We start from the raw sequence: 21,977 nt of genomic DNA, 5'->3' as shown, positions 1-21,977 counted from the left end.
TTTTGTTGGTATTATTAAGTGAGTTGGTGTAGCATACATATCATTATTGACGTGTTTAAGAAACAAAATGCATACTAAATCAGCACATGAACAACGAAGATGTGTAATTGAGAATAGTTCACATAACAGTGACGTGTGTTAGATATTCTAGTAACGTAAGTAGGTTAAATATGATAGATCTTTAGTTCAAGAAGAATTGTTTATAGTAGGTAGTGGATACAACTAAGCATGATATTGGTCGATTCCGAATTTCTTTATGTAACAAAGCATGACAAGTCTGCAGTTATCGCGAATGATTAGGGTTGCTGATGAACTATTTGAATACATGTCTGTTATGGTATATGTCATTATCTCCTGAGAAATCACAAGTTTGCAATTATTGTAAATAAATAGGGTTGTTTATGAACTCTGGTCGAACTAAAGAGTACGTAACTGTTATGGCATATCAATATTTTTCAAAAACAATAAGTTTGCAGTTATTAGCAATGATTACGGTTGCTTACAAACTTTAATCGAATTAAGGGTGGTATTATCCATTGTCTCGAATGATTAAGGGTGGTATTATCTATACACTTCTTTTTACCGTTATACACACTTCTCAATTTTCAATTGTCAAATTGAATGATTCAAATATGATCAAATGATTGAAATTAATAGGGTATGTTTGGGAGGTAAAAAAGGTGTGCGAATAACGCCCCCCATGATTACTAGTTTCCAGCAAGCTATAGTTGAACTAATTGAATTACTTGTTTTCTAGTTTGTAATTATCGTTAATGATTAGTGGTTGCTTACAACGCTTGTCGAAGTAACTGAATACTTGTTTGTTATGGCATATATCATCATATCCCAAAGAACAAAAAATTTGTAATTATCGCTAATGATTAGTGAATGTTTACAACCTCTTGTCAAAAAAACTAAATATCTGATTTCAATGGTATGTGACGTTATCTTTCAATCCAAAATGTATATTCGCTACCTGACTTTGATATCACGAGGAAACAAGTTGTGATCTTTTCAGTTAAAAAGTAAAAATGTAAGAGAAAACATATGATGAATTTTGCAACACATAACAAAACAACCTTTACATGATTAGATTTAATCTTTAGGTATGGGTACAAAGTTCTTGAGCAATAAAAGGAAAATAAAGGGAATTATTTTTGAAATGGCACGGTAGTAGTTACGAAGTTTAGACATGGGCATTATTGGAAATCAAATGTGCATATTATTTTTCATTATCTGCTAGTAAATTATTTCTTGTGGAAAAGCTTAATGCCTCACCAAAAAGGTCTAGATTTTTATATCCAAAAAGTGGCATTGAAATCCCTGAATCTACGCGGCAATTAATGCTGGTCAGTTGGTTGATATTTTACCATTTTTTAAATACTAAAAAGGTATTTTACCATTTTTAAATTGATAGAAAATATAAAAAAAAATTAAATTTAATAATGCTAGTCGTATGCCCACACACGGAATTAAGTGGATTATTTTTTATAAAAAATATTTATATCACTTTGTGTTGTACAATTTGAAAAACCTTCTCAAGTTGTTATTTTTAAATATGGTGTTGTTTAGAGGTTTGTAAAAAACAATAAAATACTTTTATTTTTATTTTTCGTTTAGTTTTGATGAGAGGGTTTGAATAGTAATTTTATGAAGTTTTAGTTGACAAACAAAATTTTATTAATAGGTAGTTTATATATTTTGAAAATCTACCTTTTGCATCCACATGTATATCCATCGTTATTTATTGCCACCACGTAAAAAAATACATATTATATATTTCTAATAAACAGTTTTTTTTCAAGTAAAGAAGTATATATTATATATTTTCAAATAAAAAAAAAACTCTTTATTTGAAAATCTATCTATTAATATATTTTATTAATAGGTAGTTTAATTTGTTTCCCTAATGCATGACCATACAACATTTGTAAATATTTTCCTTGTCGAAAATAACCGCAAATCCAAGAACTCATGCAACCATGCCATGGATAAAATTTTCATTGTGATCAGAGTACGGGTGGCACAATACATCACGTGTTCTTATATAAGTGGTGAAATTTTTTATTTTTTTAATTATTAATTTTTAACATAGATATCTTATCATTTGTATAGTGACTCGTGGTGTACCACTCTATGTTCCGATCACACTGAAAAATCTCTCCATGCCATGAAGAGAAAGATTTACTTATCAAATCTAGGTAACTTCTTCCTTTTTTGTTTTTGTTTTTTATTTCTAATTTATTATTTATCCAAGTTTTCATTAGTAAACCTTTTTTTTATTTATAGGAAAACTAATAAAAATAGCTTGAAAACATTGAATTTTAACGATAAGGACAAAATAAAGGGTAAAGTGAATAGTACCATAATTGATTTTTTAATGTAAAAATTTGATTTTTCGTTAAAGTAAACAATACCATAAGTTTTTCGTTAAAGTTTTATTTATTTATTTTTTCAACATAGCATTATTGATGTTTAGTTGTACTATTTCTCTCCTATTGTAAGTTTTATAGGCCCGTGAATGACATGTTTTACATCAAATTAGTATATGATTAGCCATTGCGTAGCTTACCTAAACACCTCATTCTTTAGTGTAAATATTTTGCAAATGTTATGTAGTATTTAAAAAAGAAAATTTCTTCTTATTCGGGTTCATAACCAAATTAGAAGTCCGAGGAAGCTCGTAGGTTGAGAACAATGCTAAATTTTTCCCCTTGTAAAATAGTGCGATTATACAAGGTGATGAATATCAATTCTAAAATACAAAAAGATTATTGAAGGAGTGCTACACAAGTATTATGATGATATTTTAGAAATGTTAAAAGTGTTTATGAATTTAAAAATGTATTAGAAGTTTTATTTGGAATGAGCAACTGCTATACATTTCTTTCAAGAAGTCTTCAAGTAAAGAAGTACATATTATATATTTCTAATAAAGAGTTTTTTTTTAAGGTATTTTCAAACACTCTTATTATTAAAAATAGTCTTACAAGAGAGAAGTAATCCAAATTTACTTGATACATGTAAGTTGAACTTTTTTTTATACGAATTAAAACTCACATTATACATCGAAGAGTGAATCGTGAAGTTTTCCTCTGCATCAAATCTGCAAACAAAGATTAATGGAAACAAAAGGAACAAAGCAAACATGAGTTGGTAAAGGCAATGCAAAAGTCCAGCAGCAGCATAAAGAATCACATGACAATTCTCATAATTAATAAAGATATAATGGCTATCCTATCATCAATGTTGGTAATTATTTAAACGTCACGCGATCAGAGATATATAACAAAAAAATTCAACCAATTGTATGATAAAATATCTCGCAAAAAAAGACATACCACAATCTTTAGCAGTATGGTACAATCTCTTCTCCATCATCAATGGTGGGTATTATATAAAAATATACATGTTGGAATTACCTTTCTAAGTCCAACATTAATTTCTTAATCCAAGTTTAAATTCGTATCTATCTAAAACTCTAAATTACGTGACGAGAAAAACCATAAAAAAAATACACAAACAATTGTATGATAGAATCTCTCGCAAAAAGACATACCAAAATCCTTCAACAGCAAGGAAGATATTTCCACGTGAGAATTCTCAAGATCAATAAACTAATAGTCCTACTCCCTATAAACCTAGGGAATCGGTGGGTTTGATCCACGCACCCCCCCACTCCGGCACTCCGCCATCATCAAATGGTGGGGATTATATAAAAATATTCATGTCAGAATATAAAATTGCCATCCCCAACATTTTTAATCCAAAAGCTCTTAAATCACACCACAGCAGCACCAAAGTTTGTCTGGTTCTCTATCATCATGTCTCCTAAATCCCCTGGCCTGACCTACTAAAAGCTCTAAACAGACAAAAGCAGCACACACATATTTTCTTGCTTTATGCATGCCCAATGGCCAAGTGCAAATCCCAGCCATTGATTTGTTTTTTGGTAAGCAATCCTAGCCATTGATTTGATGCTGAAACCAACAGGAAAATCCATACCTTCAAGCGCGACGCATTTTCGGAGAGCTGATTTGCTTGAGCTTGAGAGAAGCAGCTCGCTGAATTGTTGCCGAAGGAGATGAGCCCAAGGGAATCCGAGCATCCGAACGCGTTGTATTTGACCGCAGTGAATCCGTAGAAGTTACTGCTGCTGGTTTTACCTTGGTTGATTTTTGGCGCTTTTTATTTGGCTCAAAGGAAAGAAGCTCTTTGGGTCCAAATGGGCTCTGTGGTGTGTGGTACTCTCTCTTCTTTTCCAGTATCTCCCACAGCAGCACCTCATCGTTTGCTTTTTCCTTCTCCATGCTCAAAAACTTCACATCAAGATAAACAGAGGGGCAATGTCACAGTGTTTTGCTTGATCTTGAAAATTAGGGATAAGGGTATTCAAATTGCTAACAAAGACGTGTGGATGGCAGTGAAATGCTAACAAAGGGCATGCCCAAAACATCCTTCGACTAATTATATGAAGTAGTTATATGATGTAGTTGTTGATACGTACTTATTACATCAATTATTATGACTAAATGGTGCGCCAATTCTATAATTATGCAATCAAAGACATACGGTAATGAATATGATCAATCATTCTAGCATTCTTCCCAGTTATCCAATCTAAATGACGAAAATGTGTAATTCGTTAAGCAATTAACTGGATTAGCTAACACTTTCTAGAGTGGCATTCGTCATGCTTCACGTCTCTTAACTGGAGCTGCAATATTATTCTGGCATAATTTTCCAATGCTATTAAATTGGACGACAAAAATGCAGAATTTCATTAAGCAATTAACCAAATTAGATAACGTTTTCTGATATGGCAATGGTCATGGTTCACTTCTCTTAGTAAGAACAGTGTTACAAGAATACATACATCCAGTATTGAATCTACAAACAACCAGTCAAATGGAAAGAAAGAGAAGGGTGATTACCTTCTGTTGGGCAGCAGGCTTCACTTTGGTGGATGCCTTATGAGGCTCAGGCAAAAACTTGAGGCACTCCTTCAACTTGCACTCATTGTTCTCTGCTTCCCGGAGCCTACTCAAAGCCTCAACTCTCTTAGCCTCTGCAACCGCGGCCCTACTCCTCGCTGCCTCCATCTCAACCCTCGCCTCTCCCGCTTCCATAGCCATCTCCTTCACCAACCCCACCAACCTTACGCAACTCCCCTCACTCAAATCAGCCTTAACCCCCTCCACGTACTCCACCATCGGATCGCACATCTGCTCACCCAAATCCACCAGAAGATCATCCACATCGGTCTCTACTGACCCCAGCACGGCGCCCACTTCGTCAAACACCGCCCGGAGGAGCTTCAGGATTGCAATCTGGAAGGTCCGGTGGTCAACGCGGTCAACGGAGGATAGATAATCGACGGCTCTGCCGAAGAACTTCTGGATGTAGAGACGGCGGTGAGTGAGGGTTTTGACCATGTGGCTCTGGCGAGCGTTGACTTGAGTCTCGATTTGCTTCAGGATTCCGACCAGTTGAACCAGCTGATCTTTTTGCTTCTCCATCACGAGCCTCCCTGCCACGGCGGCTTTAGCGGCGTAGATTTCTTCCTTCGCTGAACGGCGGTTCCGATCCGATGATCCGAATTCCCCCGAGTCGGATCCAAAATTCTGCAAATAATTTAAGCTATAGACCTCTCATTCAGATTTATTAGAAAATGGCGATTCGATTGTTTGGGAATTGAAACCTGATGCAGAGAATCGGTGTCTGTCTGGATGATGATGGTGGAGAACCGGCCCTCCATCGACATCTCCGCCGTCTTCAGACCTACAAGCTTCATCAACGGAATTGCGAGCGATGCGAAGACTTCTTCGGCCTCCATCATTACACATAGCAATTTAATTCCATTAAATTCAGAAATAGGTGCGAAAGTTTTGAAAACTGGGGAGAGAAATTAGGTAGGTGGATACTTGGAGGAGACCGATTCGGATCTGAGATTTGAGATCGTGGAATGCGATCTTCATCTGTTCGTGATCGCACGTGAATCTTCTGAATTTCGATCGGAGCTGCGGCGTCGCCGTCCCAGATGATCTCCGATGACTAACCATGTTTTGGCGGGAATCTTCGCACTGAAATGAATTGCTTTTGCGGCTTTTGAATTTAAGCCACTGTTTTGGTGTTTACCAAACGGGCAGTCGTTTGTCTCTATTGAAGTAAGTAGGCCTGTAATAAAGATCAAGGCCCGATTGACTGACACGAGTTCAGCCTTATTCTTTGGACCGTGAGCCGGCCCAGCTCAATCTCGGAATCGGGTTTTATTCTGCTCCTTTCAAAATGAATTGGATAATAGATTTTCGGTTCACAATAATTAGCAAATTTAAATCAATTTATTCTCATACCTGTTAGTGTAAATACATTATCATATAAAAACATTATATTTAAAATTAGAATAAATTTAGAGAGAGAAGGTGCGACAACATATAGATGGTTCAAATATTTTTTTATGTATATCGTGCGGTCCTTCTAGGTTTCATAATCTTACAAGGAATACAATAGTACATCGGTCTAGTCCATGTCTAACACTACTTCTAGATTACACAATCACGCTTTGATGTAAATGGCTTACAACACCAGTTCTGTTTGTAAAATCAAAAAGCAATCGTATCAATGCAGAAGCAATTAATGAAGTTGTCTTGTCAGACACGTATGAAAGAACACATTGATTTATGGATGATGCTTAAAAGAGATTGTTACACCAAAACCTTGCCAGGAGAAAGTATGAATAAATGCGTATGTGTCAATTCTTGAGTCTTGAGAGCGTAATAAGGCTATAGAAATAAACTCACAAAAGGTATGACCATCTCCATGTAGATGCCACATTAAAACATTGCCATGTAACAAAAATCTAACTTGAAATGTTCATGATCAAAGGAAAAAAAAAGTGCATTAAGATTAAGTAAGCATACGTTGGGATACTCTATCTGATTTCGACTCAACTCCTTTTGAAACTACATACATTATAAATTTGATAATTTACGCAATCCAATACCGTGAACAAGCTTCCACAAAGCGGGCTTTGGCAGACTTGATGAAGAGATCTACTAGGTTCAGTAGGTTGTGTTAGGTTAAATGAAGAATCACTTGTAGTTTATTAATTGAAAAGATTGAAATTTTACGAAAGTCTTGAGCATAGAGTCTTGTGCCTTTATCTGTAATGATTGGAAAGGGCAACCTCAATTTTGTCGTTGAGGTGGACTGGGGAGATCGATCTTTCCCTTTCACTCGTAATAATAATAAAAAAAATGATTATCATTATCATTATCTTTGTGGCAAATTGCAAAGAACAATACTTGGCTGCTAAAAATTCAGCCGTCATTCCTGCTTTCACCAATTAGATTTGAATACGTGTCTAATTTGTATTTATAATTTCAATTATTTGGACATGTGTCCAAATCTAATTGGATAAAAGTAGGAGTGGTTGTTGAATTTTCAACAGCCAAGTGTTGTTCGATTGCAAAAACTTTTATAATTGCTAGCTTTTTTAAATAGTAGATCATAACAGGATCCTAAAATATTGATAAAAATTTGTTCTAGGCTTCTAGCCTACTACATAAAATTCACTCCTTAGTTTGCTCAAACTCTCTCTGCAGAGCTGGTTTATCAGTTATATTGAAGCGCATAACGTTTGCTCAATAGGGCAGGTGATCACCGCCGCCGGAGGCAGAGCTAGAGGCAGTGGCGTTGTTGCGCTCGGCGTGACAAAGCTGACGAAGCTTCGTGGGAACATACCAAATAGAGAGACGGCAATGGGAATTGAAGATGGCATCAATGTCCCAGCCTTGGCCTGCTGCAATGGCCACAAGAGGCTTGTAACATGCCTGCCGCCAAGCCCCGACATTTTCGCCTCTCTCCTTGAAACCTCTCCTCAGCGCATTCGATGCCTCCTCATCCAAGCAATGCAGGGCGTAGCAGTGCACGTAGTGCCGCATCTTTGGCTTGTTGATGTAGCTTGCCCCTGCCTTTTTGGCATACCTAAACACTTGGTTTGTCACCTGCATATATAATATGTAGAGTAAACAAATGCAAAACGAAATTATACATTTTGTTAAATCCGGTCAGATTATAATTGCGTACATTTTTCTTAACACGTATTTGATTACATCATAATCGAATCATCAGACTCAAATCATTAGTAGAATAAAATTTGGACTAAATACTAAGCTATTTACCCGAAACACGTTTTTAATCCATGTAGCTTTCACAAAGACCTGCGTTTAATTTCATCTAATTTAGTCCATGTAGATTGCAAATTGTTCCAACTCGAGGACACCCCTCAACCTCAACTTTCGTTATGTGCACGGTACACAAAAGGGTAAAACTGACAGACTTCATACAAGAATTCAACAAAATTTGACCGGTGCCATTGAATTGCAGTAATTTGCGAATTGTAGGGACCAATGTCGATGCTACTTGCAATACATGAACGAAATCAGGCCTACGTAGAAACTATATAACTAAAATTGCTATGAACGCGACAATATAATATTTATGTTGAGTTCGATTGAAAGATATAGATTTGTGGTGAAATTTAATACGGCCTACTAGCCTTTAATTGTACTACAGGAAATGGGCCCACAGATCAATGACTAACATGATGAAGTTACTGTTAGTTTGCACAGTAGAAATCAGCGTACGTAAAAGGGAGAAGGGTAAACTTCGTACCTTGGTGGGACATTTTTCACCGCGCTCCTTGGCAATGTTCTGGACCTGGATCAAGAAATCGCGGCATTGCTCGTAGAGATGGAAGAGGTAATCGAGGCCGTTCTTTTTGCCACGCGCCACCTCCCCAGGCTCCGTCACAATGAACGGGTGCTCCCTCTGTCTCTCTCCCAGCATTCCCCCTCCTCCGCCGTTCCCATACCCAGTCATGTCGTCCATGTCGTTGTCGTCCTCGTCGTCCACACCCTCGTTATTATGACGCCCTCCAGCACTACAATTTTTAAATGGCCCCTTCTTCATCCTCCGCTGCTTCTTCCGCCTCTCCCCTGCCGTCGCAACCTCCCACGTCGCCCCTCCTCCGCTCCCCACCATCTCCTTCTCTTGTTGCACCGGCTCCTCCGACAGCCCTGCACATCCCATGCACCACGTATCATATATATCCCAATCCACATATAACAACTTAGTGCTCTAGTATCAAAGTCTATCGTAATTATTTTCACACAATATGACATGTTATGTTACGAAATATAAAACAATGGTTTCGATTTTTTCATGCACTCGATCGAGCATGTTATATTACGCCAAAAGTAATGTTTTACAACCTATTTTTCTCCTTAATCATGAATCATACTTTTCTTTGGGATTTTTTTTTTTTTTTGAAATGTTATTATATATATAGTTTCAATTTATCCAATGAACTAAAATTTTAAACGATTTGTCATATTAACTTTATGAGATTATTAATTTATCATTTTACCCTAACACCGTTATATTTCTCACAAAAAATAAGCCATGTGCCTCATGACTTGTGTTCATGGTTATGAGTTATGACTTTTGACCTCCTTTTTCACAGTTTCTTTACTTCTACATAGTACAAACCCTTAAATTTGGCTAGTTAATAAACATGTTGTGTTCGTTTGAAAAACTTATATTGAACTACCAAAAAAAATACATTAGAGTCACTAACATGAGTTGTAGCTAATTGCAAACTTTAAGAATTCACATGGTCAACTATGTCCTTAAAAAAACGCGGCCAATCATGGTCAAGATTTCTGAGAGACCCAAAGTGTAATTAAAGGTAATTTAGACATCCAAAAATACAAATTTTGCCAAGTCAAATTTAATTATGAATTTTGTTTAATTGGAGTCTAATCATTGGGTTTTTGTTAGAAAAATTTACCATGATAAGTTTTAGTTAAAGAAAATTAAATTCCAAAAGGTCTACTCATATTTTCAGTTCTTTTTATCACCCATTGGAAGATCTTATATTGTCACACTATTAATTTACATTTAAAATAAAGTTATATCAAAATGTAATCAAACCCTAGGTTAACTCACAAACCCTACTACAATTAATCTAAGACACAAAGGTAAAGAATATTCATGTAAATGATTACCAAAAAAAAAAAAAAACAGAATATTCATGTAAATAGGTATAGTACCTTCTTGGGAGAGAGCATCAAGGGCATTGGTAGTGGTATCACCAGAGACAGGGTTGCGCCGCCGAGAATCCTCCTCATCAAGGCGGCGACGCTCGGCTCTGACGGCAGCTTTGATACCATACCTCTCCCCAACAAGCAACTCCCAGCGGAATATCTGAGAGAGGCTGCTCATCATGTCATCAAGCTCATCATCCTTCATGTCCAAGAGGGTCTTCACAGTAAACCCAAGCTCCGCTATCTTTGCCGCCGTGTAGTATCTGACCCCATATGCCTGGAACAAATCCTCAAGCCCTCCAAGTCCAAGCTCACCTGGCGGCCGCAAAGTACAACCAGCCGCCGCAGCAGCAGCTGCCGCCGCTGGTGGCACGGCTGCTTCCAGCTGAACCCGGTTCGTCGGCACAACCATGCCTCGTAGGCCCCACTTGAACAAGTTCGCAGAGAAGGCATCCGGATCCATATTTTCCACAACTCCACACAGCACAATGTGAACGGAGACTATTTTCTGGGGGAGCTTGTAGTGTTCTGTTCCCATAAAAGCAAGACGATTTTTGTTCATACTTCCGAAACTACCCTTGTGTTTTGTACAAGTGTTTCCCGAAGTACTAAGAAACCGGGGTTCGTATACTTGTATTCAAACTTGACAATTCCAAACCCAACCAAATAATAACTATCATATTGAAGGTCCATCCAGTTGGTCCCACTACCCAATGAGCTTTTAACTTGTTATGTCTCTTAGCTCTAGCCTATGAAGATCTATGCATGTCTGTGATAGATTTGAGTTGAAATTTAAGGTTGGATTTTTGTTCTGGTCGAACTTAAGCTTGGATTCTACATGGTCATGCTAGTAATTTTAGTAGCGGCATTACATGGTGGGACATGTAAAACAAGTTATTCAAAAGTTCGTACAATTTTTATGGAGTCATTCTACCATAAACCCCAACGAGTAAAGCTGAATGAAGTGGAGTTTGTGAGAGAGAATGGACCAAGAAAGGGTTTGAGTTTTCTTATTGAAATTTTTCTTTAAGTGTTTACCAAACACCTTTTTGAGATCAGTTTTTTTTATACCTACTTTTTATAAAAACACATCAGTACCAAACCAATACTTAGACTTTAGGGTAAAAGTTAAGTATTTTTAATATATTTCAAGGTAGCCTATACGCCAGTGTTTTTTGTCATTAAATCTTTGGTCAAAAAACTACGAGCCAGATTTAGAGGATAAAAATTATGATATATCTTATAGTAAGTTTTGGGGAAAAAAAAAAAAAAAATATATATATATATATATATATTCACCTATAAAGAGGAATGAATCCTTTTGTGAAAGGACCAAGGAGAGCCAAATCTCCTCAAAGTGCTAGTAGGAAGTAACTTGTCCAACATTTCTTTGCTTGCTTGTTGTTGTCTAGCTACTTGTCTGCTTTAGCCTCCTACTTAACAACATCCAAATGTCCAAAATATGTGACATGATTCAAACACACAAATATTTTTAAGGGGACTTTTTTAAAAGTGAGACATTTCACATATTCATTTTATGTTTTTAACACAATATTTATAATATTAGTATGAGAATTAATGTTAAAAGATCTTGACAAATATGGATTGAGTGTGGGAAATTAGTTATGGCAAAAAAAAAACGAAAACCCTAATTTTGGTCAAATGGAATGTTAAGATTAGGATTGGTGTTTGTGTAATACATGGTTATTTTTACCATCGCATCATCATCAGATCCATCACACGCGTCGGTCGATCTAGGGCTGCGTGACACACACAACCACCGTATCTCTGTTGAGATTCTTGAACCTTTCATTGCTCCACCAGGCCAAGCATGCATGGAGGTCATAACCGTAATTTCATAACACGTACACATTGTATTATATGGTTCACTGTTTCCATGGCAGAAATGAAATTAATAATTTGGCAGGGCAAGTACAAGAGTTGGGCAGCTACTTCAGAACTGAAAGGCTGCTTTTGTACTTTCAATGCCCCATCAAAGCGGGGTCACGATCAGGTGTAGCTCCGCCTACCTATTCCCCTTCCCCATCTCGACCCGTGGCCTGACGAATACGATGTTGAAACAATTCCGGACGCGTGTCGCGTGGAGAAGAGGGGATGTGATGGGGCTCAGAGAACACTGCCAGCTGGGCTATTACCAGAATAGATTTTTCAGTGTGAACAGTACACGAAATGATACATTACGTGACATTATATAAATGGTGGAATATATGTGCTGAAATGTTAATAATTTAAAAAATAAAAATTTTCACCACTTTTATTAAAACACATGATGTATTATTTGTGTTCCTATCACGATGAAATTTTTTTCTACTACTGATGAATTGATGAATGATGAAGCGTGATGTAACAGAGGAGAGAAATTAGAAATTTACGATCGGCATTAACAAGATGAATCCGGATCCTTATTGGATTTTTTTTTTGTCAGATATCAGAAATTCGTGAGTTATATTAGTTTATCGTATATCGTGTAATTTAATTATTTTAAATATTTTTATTTAAAATTAAATATAAATAGTATTTGACAAAAAATAACCACACAATGTACGATGAGCGGACACGATTTACAGAACTTCAGATCCTCACCAAAAGAATCCGAAAAGAATCCCGTTGGTAACAAGATACTGCCTCTATCAACTTTTGAGAATAATATTAAGAGTTATGCTAGGAAGTCAAAATTTTAAACTAAATTTGTAAATTAAATGATATTTCATCAATAAAAAATAAACACATTAATCAACACGTAAGTAATAATCTAATCACCTACAACCACATTACTTTGTTAGTAAATTTAATTTAAAAAAATTAGTATTTCTAACATTATAATATATATTTTTGGGCAACAGAAGGTAGTTGGATGGGACGGGCCATTGTAGGGTTGACACGTAGTGTACGGTGGTTCTGGGATGACACCGAAAGAAAGCAGTGACTCAGGCTGTCAGGCTCTGGAGGAGGAGCGCTCCTTCTCACATTGAGTCATTAACAGTACTCTTCCTTTTACCTCACCTTACCCACCATTTTTATTCTTTTTAAATTTATTTATGTTTTATATTTTTCCTCATAGTTTTTATTCACCAATTTTTTGAACAACGGATGTTATTTACACAAATTAAAAAAATTTTAACCTAGAAATAGTTTTTCTACTTCAATCATTCTAGGTTAAATCATTAGGCCAAAATTATTAAAGAACGAATTTATGATGATTTTTTTCTTTAAGTAACTTTTTTTTTAAACTAAAAAATTATGTAGACTATCATAACTTAATTTTATGAAGATTTTAACAAAAAAATATTTAGATTATGATAAATATAGAAAAATCACTAAACCGACACTATGAAAAAATAACGAAACACATGAAAGAATTTTTTTAATGATTTTACATGTTCTAGTTGAATTTGATCATATTAGGTCTAACTGTTGGATTCAATGATTTTATAATATACAATGAAAAAAAATACACGTATATAGTGAGTCAGTGCACTAACCTAGTTGGGGAGGGGGGGTTAAATTTGCCCCAAAAACTCATTTTTGGTTAAAACTCATATTTGGCCCAAGGATTGAAGCAAGTTGGAGTAGGTTTAAAACCTAAAATTTGAGTTTTACTCCAAATGTTAAAGTAGGTTTAAAAGAGGGGGGGGGGGGGGGTGGGCTAAGTCTCACAATGGCTAGCAATAATGTGATTCAAATTTACATTTAACAAGAATCGAGCATAAGACTTCTCCCTTACAAATGAAGAGAAATACACTAGACCGTAATACTAAGTGTCATTTCACCATTCTTTTATTTCACATGATTTTAAAGATCCAAGACACTACTCATTAGATATGATTACATCTTCATTTATCGGCAATTTCAAGTATAACACGTTATATGATTTGAAAATTATTCAAGTATAACATTTGATGTTAACGTAATTATTTTTGCACTAAACTCTATATTTGAATCAAAACTTCGATGCAATAGTCTGATAATATTTTTTTTTCACTTATAAGTGAGAGGTCTTATATTCGATTCTTACTAAACACAAATTTATACCAAATTTTTATGACTAACTTCTTGCGAGACTTAATTCATTTTGCACATCTTCTAAATAATTAATATCACATGTATTTAACAATCTGAAATGCGATGCATGTATGATGTAACCACATTTAAATTTTTTGGAGATTGATTACTGGTCAACTTAATTTGCCCATTTATTCTCAGATTTTTGTACCAATTTATTTAAACAATAATTCTTTATGACTTTATTTTAAAAAGAATTTTTTATTTCAGCAATATTTTATTTTAACATAATTTGAACTATAGGAAGGTTCTTATGTTTTAATGAATGTCATTATTTCAATAACAAAATATTTACATATTAGCATAATTAAATTAAGTTTCTAAAATATATTAATTTAGTGTTGGAAACGTTGCATTTGATATATATATATATATGTATGTATATTTATGGTTATACTTTGTATCATATTTTTATTTTTAGTTTATACCCAATTTTAATTTGCAACCCTTTTTTAAATTTGTACTACATTTCTTTTTAGTTTTAAGTTGTACCCATATATTAACTTCTTGTTGTGCCCTTTTCTTTAAATGATTAGTCTAGTTTTTTTTTTTTTTTTTTTTTTTTTTAATTCTTTATTTGTACGCATAATTTATTCATAATGTACCCATTATTCTTTATAAATGTACCACTTTTTTATATGTAAAATGTATCCTTTTTTTTGTGTGTAAATGTACCCCTTTTTTAATGTAAAATGAACCCAATTTATTAATGTAAAATCTATAAATGTACCCCTTTCTCAATTTGAAATGTACCCTTATTTAAAAATATAAAATAAAACATTTTATTTTGTGATAAACTAGAAAATCTGATAATTAAGACAAATTATCAATTTTTGTAAGATTATGGGAAGAAATTAATACTAAAATTTAATATTTTGTCTTTCAATCAAAGTATTTAAATTAATAAAATTTAAGTCTAAGATTTTGGTATAATAAAATTTCAATCAAAATAATGTATCCATATGAATTTTTGGGTATATTACTATATAGCTTATTTACAATTTTTTAATACCATGGATACATTCATTTGCTATTTATGATTTCATATTATTACATTGTTTTTATTCATTTGTTCAATAAAAAATTTGAAAACTTTTTATTATGGCCGTTTCATATTATTACATTGTAATTTAATGAGGGACTTTAAATATAGGATTTATACGCCACATATATATTATAAATCTCATAAATGTTAAACGTATAGAAATATACATATTAATATTGATATAATGAGGTTTTCATAGTCATGGGACTTTGATAAAAAATTAAATACTATTAAAATTTTAGTTAAAGAGTGATAGTAATTAGGGATCGAATCTAAAGTCTTCATTTTTTAATTATCTCTCACAAGTAAATTTGGGTTCCAATAGAACCTGCCCCACGACGACAGATGGATGAGCCCTAGCCCATTCCATTATTATTCAACTAGAAATAGAGATAAATGGACCCAGTAATCCACTTTAATTTTTGCTCATCTATATTGTTTTCTACAAAATTCTGTGAATTGTATTAAGCTAGTGATTTCACATGCTCGTTTTCTCCTGATGCGTTAATCTTTAATTTATTTAATTCATAAGTTAAGAAAGAATAGAGAAGGGTATGAGGAGAGAAGTTAAATGTACAATATTCCACTTCGATCTTGTAATTTAATTTGTCTCGATTTACTAATTTAGACTATGTAATTTATTAATTGTTACAATTCCAAGATGTGTACTCAAAGAAATTATAGCACACGAAATTCACGCAGTTTTATATTTTAACACCTCCAAAAAGCTTCTAACAAATTGAGCAGAGTTGAACATTATTTTAAATTTCAAGTTTAAACACAATCATATGTTGTAGAGCAGATTTATATGTATATTATCAATACATTTGCAAACTTAATGAGATTTGTGCAGAAGCATGAGTTTTAATTTGTTCACTTTTCCTCTTGGCATGGTTCTTCAATTTGTCATCCTAGACGGGAACCAACGGCAGTTTGCCTCCGTATATCTTGGGAAGCTGGCTCGCATCAATCTCTTCGAGCAGAGATGATTTCAGCATTTTGTTTTCGACGAATACTATCTGCACAGAGAAGCGAGATAATCTGAATTCTGAAGCATGAAATGCTGTATACAATCATGCTAAATAACATCTTGTGCAGATTGCTAATTTTACCTTCTTCTTGGTTTTGTTGTCGATAAAAGGGTAAACGATTTTCCAAACCCTCATGAATATGAGAGGCGCATGGACGATGTACATCTTCCCTAGCCTTTCGGGATAGTAGTCCTGCAACGATTAGTAGACAGTTATGGATGCTATGGGACAATTTTTATCCTTCTGGTATATTTTTGTTTTCACTTTCGCTGTAGAAGTTATTTATATATTAGACGACTAGCAAGTTTGTTTAATCTTGTACATAGAAAAGTAATGCTAAGCAGCAGAACAGATACCTGCAAAATTGAAAGAGCTCCAAGGTAACCTTGAAGGTCGCTGTTTGAATATCCCCAGCCTTCGAGATCTCCTATGGCAATGAACTTCTCCTGTCCTAGCGGAATCCTGACACATGAAGTTCAATTCAGCACATAAAACATATCGTCTATGGACTATGCATGTTTCGCACATTGCATATCCTTGCGCTCTTACATTACATAGCTTTGCAATGGCCAAAAGAAAAAGAAATCGCTTAGGAACATGGTTGAGTGACAGAAAAACTTACTTAGCACATATCTTGTCGAGACCATAGACTACAAAACCTGTACATACAAAAATATACAACTTTTAGATTTGGAAGACTCGTCATATTTCTTCTGAGCCATAGGAAATGTTACTTATTGTATGAAGATTTCGAAAAAAATGTGGAAACGTACGCTTGAATTCCTTGAGGCTGTTTTGAAAGTGTCTATATCCAAGGATAACTGCTATGGGGCATCCATTCTTGTCTGATCCCGGTAAAAACATATTGTTCTGTGCAATTTGGTTTGGAATCTCGGAAGCAGAAATAGAACCTTTAGGAACAAAATCGCGTCTCCATTTCAATTACTTGAGGACCATTGCAGATGCCTGCTCTATATCCAAATTGCAAGCACGCAGGACCCTTCTTATCGTCGGATCATCCACTTCCTGCACACAATTACAGACCGCATTCCCAAAATCAGCTATGCAATCCACTATGCAAACTATAGAATACAAGATCAATGCGCCCGAAGATCAGCACAGGCAAAGAAAGCATGACATGGTTCAAGTAAATCAAGCCATCCTTCCAAGGAAAGGAATAATAATTTCTAATTTACCGGTGCCTTCAATTTTTGGCTTTGTACTCAACCTTATTGTGAGAAGTGATTAACTCACTAGTCAATCACGTTATAAACCAAAAACTATCTATATATTAATTTCATTTTTGAAATTAGAACTACTGTTTTCACCCTTTTTTGCAAGACTTCGTGATTCTTACTAATTAAAAAATATGCAAGTATTGTTTTCACTGGTAAGACAGCACCTTGGACGATGGATCTTTGCCTTCGACGAATTCTCTCACACGACGAATTCTCACCAGTGTCACTGCTTCTTCTGCTTCATCTTTCATGGTTTCCTTGCACTCCATCTCAGACACTACCTGCATGCCCTCGAGCATAAATAAATAGCTAGCAAATAGTTCTGCTGAGAAATATTCACGAGTTTTATAGCTCAGAGGAAAATTGGGACTAAACGCAAGGAAATCTGAGAAAAACTCAGAGGAAAGCTGAGTTGAATGATGAAGGAAAAAAAAAAAAGAGGAAGGATAAACCGGAAAAAAAAAAAAAAAGCAAGCAGGAAAGGGGGGGAGGGGGGAGAGGCTGCTGTGGATGGCGTAGGAAGAATGGGAAATGGCTAGGAGGAGGAAAGGTGAGAATGCCGCTAGCCCAAGCCTTCGCAAGGGCCAGCAATGCGATTGCCACTAAGGTATTATTTTCTCTGTGCTGGAAAATCACCAGCAAACTTAACTTTCTTTTAAACGAACTATTTGTTCAATCGCTATAATTGCTATATGGATGGTAGCAACTATTTTCCTTTTTGTTTTGATCATCAGAACAATTTATCTTTTAAAATAGGCTTTATAGCCAAAATAGTCCCTGAGATTTGCATAACACATCACTTTGGTCACTGAGATTGAAAATCAATAGAAATAGTCCATGAGATTGTCCACCATCCATTATTTTGATCATTCCATTAAAAACTCCGTTAAGTGTCCCGGAGCTCTTGGCCGGAAGTTTGGACAATTTTCAAAGCTTCGTAACTCAATCATTTCTTAACCAAATTCGAGCCATAATATATCAAAATGAAGATAGGAAAAGTGTAGAACAAGATTATACCTATTTGGAAGTCCAATGGTTGCCGGAGATAACCGGAAGATAGCCTAAAAGGTGACTGGTCCGCGAAAAAATTGGAAAACTTGCCGAAAACTGGATAAATTTTAAATGTTCATAACTTCTTCAATACTCAACGAAATTGAGTGATTTAAAAATGAATATCATACTTCTCAATGAGAAGAAGATAATGGTACCTTTCTCGATGGTTAATTCGCCGTGATTTAGCTGGAAAATGGCTCGAAATTTGCTAACTCAAGACTAATAAACCATTTTCGAGTTGTTTTTCAGCCAAACCACGACGAGTTAGCTATCAAGAAAGGTGCCATTCTCTTCTCCTCATTGAGAAGTATGATTTTTGTTTTTGAATCACTCGATGTCGTTGAGTATTGAAGAAGTTATGAATGTTTAAATTTTACCCAGTTTCCGGCGAGTTTTCCAGTTTTCCCGTGGATTAGTCACCTTTCAGGCTATTTTTCGGCTATCTCCAGCAACCGCTGGACTTCCAAATAGGTATAATCTTGTTCTACACTTTCCTATCTTCATTTTGATATAATATGAGTCGAATTTGGTTAAGAAACGATTAAGTTACGAAGTTTTGAAAATTGCCCAAACTTTCGGCCAAGAGCTTTGAGACACTTAACGGAGTTTTTAACTGAAGGACTAAAATAATGGATGGTGGAAAATCTCAGGGACCATTTTGGCTAAAAAGCCTTTAAAATATAGATTAATTTATAAAAAATTATACATGTGCAAAAATCACCATATTAGAAATCACTAAATAGACGATCCTAATTGTTTTTCTATTAGAAAATGCATATCATATTGATAATCAAACGCGCACACGATTTTCGAATTAGTTAAATTGTTTTTGCAGAAATAATTATTGAAGGCTAGCGAAGAAAGTAAAACTTTCCGAGATTGTCATACAACATTGGAGATTGGGGAGTAAAATGGAGAGAACATAGAGGGAGAAGGTACAACATGGAGGTAGCTAAGGCCAACTCCAACCGAATGGTCCAGATGGCCAGAGGGCCGAAAATAGCTTGAAAATCGTCTCCAATAGGGGGCTAGGCCAGATGGCTTGTTGGCCCCACGGATTTGAAAAGGCCAAAGGGCCAGAGGGCTGGCCCAATCCAGCCAACCTTGGGCTGGGCTAGAAATTCTAGCATTCCTGTTGGATATAACCGACATGAATTCTAGGCCAAATTTCAAATGCAACGGCTAGCTGATGTCAGCTAGCCGTTATTTTTTTATTTATTTCTTTTACATTTTTTTTTAAAATTTTTTTTGCACAATTTTTTTCCTATAACTTCTATTTTTTTTCTATAACTTCCTATAACTTCTATTTTACAAAATTCGTTTTATATTTTTTCTAAATTATATTTTTTTTCCTATAATTTCTATTTTACAAAATTTGAATTTAATTTAAGTTGTTGTTTTTAAATAATAAATTATGTTGGAGTTTTTTTTACAGTACTTAACTATTGGATTTGAATTTGAATTTAAGTTGTAGTTTTTAAATAATAAATTATGTTTGGTCCTATGACCCTTTGACCTTCGGTTGGAGATGGTTTTTTGTGACAAAGCTAAAACGAGCCCTATGACCCTTTGGCCATCGGTTGGAGATGGAGGCAAATATGACCCTGTATTGTTCATTAAAATATTAAGGTTATGATATGATTTAATTTGGTCTAGGTTTCATTGTCTTGTAGACAAAAGATTGTTTTGATTTAATTTCGAGTATTGTTCCTTTGTAATCCTATAAATACCTCCTTATGAAGAAAAATAAAGTTCTAAAGTTGTTATTTGAGAACTGTGAATTGTAGAGAATTCTAAATTTATCCTAAACCCTTTATTTTCAAATTGGTATCATAGCAGAATTCGATTCTTGGTTGAACTTTGTCGAGAGCGCTTCCATGTGGGTGCACGAAACTAATTTTCTTCATGCACCCACATACTATGAGCCTGGAGTTAAAAATTATCTACAATTGTTAGAAGAAGATAAGTTTCCTTTGCCATCAAGAAGAAAAAAGTTATGCTGTCGCGGCCTGGGGGAAAAGAGAAAAAAAAATATTTGGCATGATAGGATCCGTTTCTTTTCATGGAGCCTTATGTGCTTTATTTTATTTTTCTTCTTAATTTAGTTTAGTTATGAGTTTGAGGAAGGGGAAAAAAAAAAAAAAGAAAAACAAGAAGAAGAATGAAAATAGAATTGCAGGAAAAAAGAGATTTGGTGGTTGAGGCTTTTGAAAATAGGAGTTGGTTTTAGTTGGTTCCACAATATCAAGAAATTTATTTATTGGGCTTTCGAAAAATGACGTTAGTTCCAATTGAGCGTTCGAGAAGATTAGTGTTAGTTTCAGTTGGGCTTTTGAAAAGAGACGTTAGTTCCAAGGATTATGATTTGTTAGTCAGGCTTTTGAAAAGAGGCGTTTGTTCTAGTTGGGCGTTAAAAAAGATTGGCGCTAGTTCCAGTTGGGCATTCGAAAAGAAGCGTTAGTTCTAACATATTGTGATTTATTGAGCCTTCAAAAAGATTGTCGTTAGTTTTGTGGCTCACTTAATGCATGGTCCCATGTGATGGGAGGTGTTGAATTTACAAAGTTTCAAATTAGATCTTATTTCCTTCTCGGCAAACTCATGATTTCACATCATGAGTTTTTTTTTCTTTTATTTATTTTTTGTCGAAAGGTAGATATTATTAAATTTGAATAGAAACGTTAATATCTGATGCCACAATGTTAAACAGCCATTCTGGCTTGAGAGAGTCCCAGGTATGGGAGCCCCCGACACGAGATGCAAATGAAGCCACTAGATGTGCGTTGAAAAATAAAAAGGAAAGTATTTCGGGGATATGATTTAGTTAGTAATTTTATATGATTTAATTAGGGTTTGGATATGATTTGATTTGGTGTAAGTTTCCTTGTCTTGTAGGCAAATGATTGTTTTGATTTATTTTCTAATATTGCTCAATTTTAATCTTATAAATACTTCCTTATGGAGAAGAATAAAGTATTGAAGTTGTTATTTGAGAATTATGAGATGGTAGAAAATTTTAAATTTATTATAAACCCTGTATATTCAACTAGTGAAAAATGAATCAGGAAAAGTTTATAGCAAGATTAAAAAATGTACTCCATGATCATTATGAAGGTAATGACACTTTTCAAGTAACAATTTGCAAATCCCTCTCCTTTGAAATGGTCATGAAAAGCTTTTATAATCGCCCCTCTGATATTTTGTGATCTTTTGGACAAATGATTTCTTACATTAGTTTATCTAAATTATAAAGCTGAGAATTCAAATTTAAAGGAATACTGTTCTAGCAGTATTTAGTTAAACTCTTTAAGTCCACCCTTTTTTTCAGTTACGAAATTACATCGGTCTCTTTTCTTTTCTACTTGCTGGTAAAAAGTAAAAACTTTGAAACGACTTCCAATTTATTTCATTGACCAAA

At 34.7% G+C, this 21,977-nt stretch overlaps 2 protein-coding genes and 1 pseudogene across 2 annotated transcripts; all 3 read right to left on the bottom strand.

Annotated features, from left to right (window-relative positions):
* Positions 1–4,007: 4,007 nt before the first annotated feature.
* Positions 4,008–6,062, bottom strand: LOC137712309 (uncharacterized). Its single transcript, XM_068451410.1, has 4 exons — positions 5,925–6,062; positions 5,702–5,830; positions 4,935–5,624; positions 4,008–4,319 (listed from the first exon to the last, which is right to left on the bottom strand). The coding sequence occupies exons 1-4, from the start codon at positions 6,060–6,062 to the stop codon at positions 4,008–4,010; spliced, it is 1,269 nt and encodes a 422-aa protein (XP_068307511.1).
* Positions 6,063–7,443: 1,381 nt separating this feature from the next.
* On the bottom strand, positions 7,444–10,598 carry LOC137713711 (floricaula/leafy homolog). The gene is made up of 3 exons (XM_068453051.1): positions 10,116–10,598; positions 8,677–9,080; positions 7,444–8,006 (listed from the first exon to the last, which is right to left on the bottom strand). Exons 1-3 carry the CDS (start codon positions 10,570–10,572, stop codon positions 7,644–7,646), a joined length of 1,224 nt encoding a protein of 407 aa, XP_068309152.1. The 5' UTR covers positions 10,573–10,598; the 3' UTR covers positions 7,444–7,643.
* Positions 10,599–16,148: 5,550 nt separating this feature from the next.
* On the bottom strand, positions 16,149–17,793 carry LOC137712308 (uncharacterized; annotated as a pseudogene).
* Positions 17,794–21,977: the final 4,184 nt, after the last annotated feature.

This window comes from Pyrus communis, chromosome 13, assembly GCF_963583255.1.
Source record: "Pyrus communis chromosome 13, drPyrComm1.1, whole genome shotgun sequence".
Lineage (NCBI taxonomy): Eukaryota > Viridiplantae > Streptophyta > Magnoliopsida > Rosales > Rosaceae > Pyrus > Pyrus communis.
The sequence above is the reverse complement of the archived record's forward strand: the minus strand, read 5'-3'. Positions and strand labels throughout refer to the sequence as shown.